The 8,317-nt window shown below is 27.0% G+C and overlaps 1 protein-coding gene across 3 annotated transcripts; it reads right to left on the bottom strand.

Moving 5' to 3' along the window:
• Positions 1-351: 351 nt before the first annotated feature.
• On the bottom strand, positions 352-7,231 carry LOC109851901 (organic cation transporter protein-like). Of its 3 annotated transcripts, XM_020422479.1 has the most exons (11): positions 7,084-7,231; positions 5,352-5,430; positions 4,655-4,789; positions 2,998-3,314; positions 2,702-2,805; positions 2,458-2,612; positions 2,003-2,313; positions 1,590-1,902; positions 1,262-1,443; positions 886-1,022; positions 352-579 (listed from the first exon to the last, which is right to left on the bottom strand). In XM_020422479.1, the coding sequence occupies exons 3-11, from the start codon at positions 4,662-4,664 to the stop codon at positions 528-530; spliced, it is 1,581 nt and encodes a 526-aa protein (XP_020278068.1). In that variant the 5' UTR covers positions 4,665-4,789; positions 5,352-5,430; positions 7,084-7,231; the 3' UTR covers positions 352-527. The 3 variants fall into 3 exon arrangements, with proteins under 3 accessions (XP_020278068.1, XP_020278067.1, XP_020278066.1); XM_020422478.1 differs by lacking the exon at positions 4,655-4,789; XM_020422477.1 differs by lacking the exon at positions 4,655-4,789 and having other exon boundaries at positions 7,096-7,231.
• Between the last annotated feature and the right edge of the window lie 1,086 nt (positions 7,232-8,317).

Genomic DNA, 8,317 nt, shown 5'->3' with positions numbered 1-8,317 from the left:
AAATTCATATTCGTAGAAATACAAAAAGACTTTCTGACCAACCTGATATTATGGAAACAAAATAATTTTTAGTAAAATTAAAAACCAGTTATGTATTAAAAAGTCACTATAATATCTAAATACTTTCATCTCTTTTACTTGCTGTTTATGTGGAAATAAAATAATGCAAATAAAATCGATACTCTTTTATTAGAAATAATTATGCAACATTCTGTTATTTTTGCAAACTTTTTCAACTTTTTAAGAAACTAATTTTCTACTAATAATATATTGAATTTTGTTATATAATTATCATATTCTTATATTTTGTAAATTATACATGTGATAAAATAAATAAATAACTATCACGCTTTTAATGTATTATACAATGTAATAATATGATAAATAAAATTAATAAATGCAAGTGGCTAAAAAAGTTACTCTATATTAGCAGTTGATTAATTGCATTCGAGTTATTCACAAATAATTCGATGCACAGCTTTAACTGTATGGTAATATTTGAAGACTTATTGTAGCCAACTTTTTCTTTAGAATATCGCTTCTGCTTGAAGATCCTCATGGTTTTGTTTCAGTTTCTTTCTAAATAAAGAAAAAAATATATAATTATTGTTCTTTTTTTTTCTCTTCTTGTACACATACAGCCGGAATCTATATGTGCTTTTACACAAGAGAAAGAAAGAGAGAGAAGTTGCACCAAAAATATTTTAAATAATGAAAGACATTATTTGGTGCAACTTAATATTTAAAAGCATATGAACCCGACTGTGTTGTATATAAAATATATATAATTAAAATATATATGAATATGTGTGTATTCTACATAATAATATTTCGAGTTTATATATACACAAAGAATACATACTAAATTGAATTTTTTTTACGTACTTTCCAAACTCTTCACCGTCCTGAAGCGTTTCCGGTAATATACATCCGGCAGTTTCGGGTAATAACAGACACAACGCTGCTCCAGCTAACGGCATAATTCCGAAAATAATAGGCGGTAGCCACGCTTCAATGTAATTCTAAAATAATATCTACTATTGGTAATCTAGGAAACTTTTGTACACGAAATGTGCATGTGTGTGTGTATCCAGCAATATATATGAAATAAAATAAATAAATATAAAAATATGTAATCTGCAGATCTAAATCTCCATAATAAAAATTTTGAAACATGATGCTACACACATACACAACATTTATTTATAATCACATTCTCGTTATATTAAATTATTCTTCTAATATGTATATCTAAACTTACCAAAGATACTACAAAGGGTGCTAGAATAGAGCCTACTCTGGCAAACATGCTGCTTGTACCAACTCCAATGTTTCTTATAACCGTAGGAAACAGTTCTCCAGAGAAAAGATAGACTGTCGTAAACGATACCGACATGCCGACAATACTGGAACATGCTAGAAGCAATCTCAGCCACGCCATATCTATAAGAAATAAATGTATATATTACTAACATGCGCGTATGTATGTAGTATAGAGTTGAATAATTGCCTGATAATTATATTGCTTATTATAAATTGCTTCTATTATTTCATAATAGATAAAAAATATTCACGTGATAGATTTTTACCTTTTGCTACGATAAGTAGGAATAAACAGGCTGCGCCAGCTATGGAATTACTGCAGATCAAAGTAATTCGCCGACCTAATTTATTCATTGCCCACCACGCGACAAAGTTTCCCGGAATTTGTATAGCACCTGACATTGCGAAATTAATAAAAATATCGCCACCGACCTCGCCAATGTATTGTGACATGCCAAACAAACCCATTCCGCAAACCATCCAATTGAAGAAAATTGAAAGAGATTTAACTCTCATGTTTGGTGTGCGAAACAAGTCCAAAAATGAAGCTTTATGATCCAGCGTAGATTTCTTAAGATTCTAAAATATACAAAAAAAATAAAAGATAAAAAAAAGAAAAAGAGAAAAAGAGAGCGCTTCTTTTCATTAGCACTAAAACTTGAATGCTTGTTATTCTTACTTGGTGCAGATAATGTTTTCTAACTATTTCAGAAATGTCTACATTTTTCACTTTATTTATGTTTGCTGCTTTCTGCAATATTTTGCAAGCTGCTTTCTGTTTTCCCATAGCCAATAACCATCTAGGTGATTCAGGTATTATCCACCAATAGCTTAAAAGAATAATGGATGGAAGAGTAATGGCAATTTGTAGTTGCTGCCAATGTCGAAACCAATACGCAAGTCCTGCTAACGACATATGGCCTAAACTGAACGGAATTTGATATAAAATAGTGATAGCAGCTCGCCATTGTGTACCTACTATCTCCATACCTAGAAGAATATAAAAAAACGTTTATTTAAAAAAAAGAAAAAAATTTAATATTTATAAATACAATATAATTTCTTAGTACAAAAAGAAATCTTTTTTTTGTCTGATTAAATTTATTAAGTTTGAAAAAGTGCTAAGATACTTACAAATTACGTAACTAGTAACCATCGTGCCTCCAGTAGCCAATGCACTCAATAGCTTCATTAGCAATAAAACGTGAAACCAAGGAACTGCAGCACATGCAATGCCTGATAACAGTTGAAGAACAACAGAAACCATCAGCGGCATTTTTCTGCCGTACCTACGTAAGACACCTATATTTATATATATATTATGTATATTTTTATTTCCCTGTTTTATCACACATTTGATAATATGCAGTGCACTTGCCTGTCCGCAAGACTACCAAAGATTATATTTCCAAGAAGCACTCCGAACATAAGAATAGACTGTTGGATATTTGCAAAATGCGTTCTATCGCAGACTAAATTCCACTGGAACAGTAACTTTTATTTAGTCGTAACTTTTGTCTATTTATTTTATAAAAAAACTTTTATAAAAAAATAACTAAACATTTTTAAAGAAAGATATTCTGAGTGGTTTATTTAAATTTTGTAAACATGTTTATTTCTCACTTTTCATTTAATACAACTTTATGGTTTTTTAAATTCTTAATATAAATTTACCTGCGATATGATGGTCTCGGGAAATGTCTTTCTATCGTACTCCCATTCTGTGCATTTGATCAGCGTGCCATTATGATTGACCGAGCATTGATCTTTGAAATCTATAGTAATCGGGTTCGTGCAGTTGTAGTTTTGATGAGGAGCCATGAAGACGATTGCCAATTGATGCCAAGCTACCGGAAATTTGACCAGAGAAACTGCCAGACAGACGATAATTTGCCACCTGCCGAGATCACCGATCGCGATTTGAACGGCATCCACATTAGCGCCAGATTCAACATCTTTACAATTAGGAATTTGCCTAGCGTTTATGTTTCCTGTGAAAAATCATTTTATAAGAAACTTTTGTTTCTTTACTTATGTATATTACACACATATATAAATTATTCTCTTGCATTAAAACAACTCTTTTTTTGTGTGTTCATATAAACTTATAATAAAAAATATATACTTAGTCATGTTGCCTGATATAATACTTGTATAAAAAATTTACATAAAAAATTTTATGTACACGTATATATAAAATATGTGCAATACAGTTGAAAGAATAAAATATAAAAAATTTTCATTTATCTCTTATATAAACATTTATATAGTAATCAAATACTTTTACTTTTAGATTGATCAAGTAGTTTACATTACATGAAAAAAAGTTCACATTTATATTAACTTATATTTGTTAATGTATTTATCTGTTTATACAAAATTTATTAGCACTGGTAATTTATGATTATGATGATATATTTCCAACAACGATAAAACGAGAAATCATGTAAACTTAATTGCGCGTGAACATATAAAATCCATCTCGGAAGAATATATTAAGCGAGAAAAACAGCGTGTGATTTTCCTTGCAGTACTCGATAATCAAAATTACTTTATCCACAATAGCAATTGTTGGAAGTATTTACATAGTTAAAGATCTGACCTTGCTTGCTTACAATACAATAGTTTATAAATATTTATAACTAATACAATGTTCATAAATATTTACAAGTTATAAAGTGTTTATAAATATTTTTGAATATAAGATTAGATTTAAAGAAGTTTTAATTAAGTTCTTTAAAAAATAAATATTAGTATATACTATTTTATAAAACTGAGATGAAAAAAAGTAAAATAGAAAAATCTAAGAAAGAAATGTGTATGTTTTTGTTTACAAAAGCAAATAGCAAAAAATTAGTTATGATAATTTCATAAATTTAAATGTATTTCTTTCTTAGCTCACTAATAATTTTCATTAGAACACATCAGACAAATTTTGTGTCAAATTCGATAAGTGGTAACTTTATCAAAAAAAAAGTAAGAGATCAAACTATTTCTTCTTTATTACACATTTTTGTAAAAAAGTTTTTTTATAAAAAAAAGTAAGTTTGAGATATTTTAAATTAAAGCATTATACTTTTTATTTTAATTTATTTTGTGCGCGCGCACGGGGGTGGTATATAAGTACAAAAAAAACATTATTTATGCAAATGAATTTTTGAGAATATGGTGACACGAATTTCATATAAAGTGCTATCGATAATCACTTGATATGACAGTAATACACTACTACATGTTGTAAACGTATGTACTGTGCATTATGCTAAATGACGACCAAACCAGTTTGCAGAAGAAAAAATCCTAGTCAGTGAACCATAAAATACGTGCTAACCTCGAGACATCAAGAAGACAACCTTCAATCTCGGGCGTTTGCATCAAAATTCTTCTTTGAAAACTTAAGAGGTCAGTTTTTGTTTTTTAAGTTGTCATGTAGATATAAATTCTAGCATTGTTATATTATATGTCGCTAAAAGAAATTAATTTAATTTAACACAGATTTTTTACAACAAATGTAGAGTGTTGATTGTATTGGTTTACAAAAATATAAAAAAACGCGTTATCGTTTTTTCTTTTATATATAGTTTTCAAAGTTACACATGCATTTGAAATATCTTGAATTGATTAAATTTTATATAAAATCAACAAAAAAATATGAAAGTAAAAAGTATGTAAAACTAGTTTTTTAAAAAAGTATGTAAAACTATTTTTTAAAAAAAGAATTAAAAAGAGAAATTTTATTAGAAATTTGTATTCTCGGTTGATACATCTCATTAATGTGTCAATGACGATGTCGTTATGTTAGTAATATAAAGTTGTTTAGTTTTAACACGTATTAAGTTAACATTAAATATATATAAACATATATAAATTAAAAATATAAGTTAAATATATATGAATCATTATATACAAAGTTTTTTGTTATTTCTTTATGTATATATATATTATAAGTTAATATATATATATATATATATATATATATATATATTATAATTTAATATATATATTATAATTTATATTCAGAAACGTACCATGTTCTTTTGGTTTCTTCATATCACTATCCTCTGTTTCTACTTTTTGTGTAATTCCACTCTTATGGTTTTTAAATATCTGTAATATAAATGATGAAAAAAATGTAAATAACACAAATCAAGGCAATCAATCTGTAATGAACATTTGTTTGTTTATTTTAATTTTATTATTTAATAGGTAAACGCAAAATTTGTGTTGTACAATCAGTTTATTCTTTTATATCTCTTTTTTATCTTTTATATTCTTAACAATCAGTTTATTCTTTTATATATAAACTTGTCTTTTCTCCTTTCACTTGCTCTTTTATTTCTTCTATCTCTTATAATCTACTAAGAACTTAATTTTTTGCGAGACAATCACTTCCTTTCAACATTCTTGAATTATAATTTCATACCAAAGCTCTAACGGGAGATTAAATAATATACATCAATCATAATATAAAAGTATCACCATTGAGTATAAAAAATAAGAATTAATAATTTTACACGTAGTATTTTCTCTTGTTTAACAAATTAAATACATATATTTAATATATTAAACAAATTACATATTTTTGTCTTATATCACGATTCTTTACGACATTTCCTAACATTTTTGTGTAAACAATCAAAATTATTTATGTCAGCATAATTAAATAGTATATTTATCTAGACAATTCCATTAAATAAAGTTCTGTTATCCAACATCTGAGTAAACAAATTCTGTTAACACAGTTTGGTACATCATAAGATTCATACTTTATATCTCGTATTACGATATTAATATCGTGATGATTGCTTGTGTTAACAATTTATCGCAAAAGGAATCTTGAAGGAAATGTGCTCACTTAACATCATGCAAAAGTGACAGGATATTGAACTGAGAAGAAAAAATAAAAAACAGAATAAAAGACATAAAACATGAAGATGCATTTAATGATTTTTCACGTAGATATAATTTTCTTTTCGCTGTTATTATCGTGTTATTACTATTATTGTTATTGTTCCTGCTACGGTCTAATTACAATTGGCGCGCGGAAATTTCAATTGGCGTAAACGTCACATCTAATATTTCAAACAGTTTATTTTTTCGCAAACATTATTCCTTATTTTACATGTGTTTTTTTTCGTATTGCATATCATTAAGATTAACAAAAGTTGTTAATTGCTCTTATTTTACAATATTGGTAAATTCAAATAATGTTTCTTTTCGTCAACAATTCAGAAAATTCTGAAAAACTTCTTACTAACTTGTCACAAATTGAATTTCTTGAACCGTAAATATCAATAAAATAAATTCATGTATAAATATTCTTGTGTTACTGACTGTGCATAAACTTGCTGACTTTGACTTTAGTTATAACTTGGAAAAAATAAAATTGATATTAACCAATAGTATATAAATGATAATTTTATGTAATTTTTCAAGTTTTTTTATTTATAAACATTCTTTTATATATTAAAAGTATTAGAAACAAAAATATATATACATATATATATATATGTATATATAAATAATGTATTTGTGTGACAAATGATACTAAAAAATTTCTACTCTTTTTTAAAATAAAAAAATCATTATCTAAGCTTGTTAAACGAGATAAAATTTATAAGAAACTTGGAAACTTTTGATTTGCATTTTGTGCAAAGCCGTGCAAAAAAATACTAGTTATTTATTCTAAAATAAAATAATCAATTACTCATCGATTAATACTATGCCTAAACAAAAGTACTAGTTGCTACATAAACGTACTTAGTTGCTTACATAAATGAAACTTAGATATCCGTTTGTTTGCTGGAGATTCGAGACCTCGAATTTATACACTCACGTAAACGTAATATAGTAACTGGAGTATGCGTTTGCTTGCGCATGCAGTTCGTACAGAACTGACTGGCTCGAGTATAACGACTGTCACTTATTTGATACGTAAGTCGTGTAAATTCTTTCACAAGCTGCTTGTTCTCTTCAGCTTCCAAGAGAAGGGATATCGGCGCCAACGTCACGTCGAGACGCGGCGCCTGTTACGGAAGACCACTAGAAAATCTCTATCTACTATATTTACCTGTGCAATTGTATAAACGAGATGACAGAAGTGAATTGGAAAAGTTCCAGAAATATATAAAAACAAGCCGTAAGATATTAGCTTTAGAACAATAATTGTCTCTCTACTTTAGAAATTGTTTCTTTTACTGCTTGTTTTATCTAATATCTAAACATTGCATGTTGTGTCTTTTTTGTTTTATTATTAACATAGAAGACTTAAATCTCTCAAGAATTCTCAAGAAAACTTAAAAAAGATAAAACGCAGATAAAATAAAGCCTTGATATATAAATATATATACATATTATATCTAGTATATATGTTCTATCTATTTAATGGTACGGGATTTTTTCTGATTGTGTTTTTTTTACAGCATAATTTGTTATATTATTAGAATTTTTTAAGCAAACAATATAAAAACAAGATAAAGCAACAATTCGTATATCTTTCACCGTATATTTAATTTTATCGATAATTTTATAATTAATTTTTCTACGCTTATAGAAAAATATAAAATAGTAATTAATTTTGAATTTTTGTTTGAATACACCAATATATCATATACTAAGTAGACGCTGCAGAACAGTAGTTTCTCCATTAACCTCAGTTAACTCAGTCTTTTATAATATATACATATGTACAAGAGCGCCAAAAGTGTTGATATATGAGACATAGACATTTTCACGTGTCATCTGCATTAATTGGCTTAATTGTTACAAATTTGTTGACCACACGTTATTCAAGGGAATATTACTTGTTTGATATCTTACAATATCTTATATCATGACACAACTATTTAAAGACTTCAAAGTTTTTAAATTAATCGTGTGGTTATGAGATACGAGTTTACATATAATAAGATCTGAATTAATTAAACTGATTACGCGTTTATCACACAAATATCTTAGATATATTTAATATTTTAAACATATTTAACTTGATTCT

This window comes from Pseudomyrmex gracilis, unplaced genomic scaffold, assembly GCF_002006095.1.
Source record: "Pseudomyrmex gracilis isolate BER0280 unplaced genomic scaffold, ASM200609v1 scaffold_22, whole genome shotgun sequence".
NCBI lineage: Eukaryota > Metazoa > Arthropoda > Insecta > Hymenoptera > Formicidae > Pseudomyrmex > Pseudomyrmex gracilis.
This window is presented reverse-complemented; position numbering and strand designations above follow the sequence as displayed.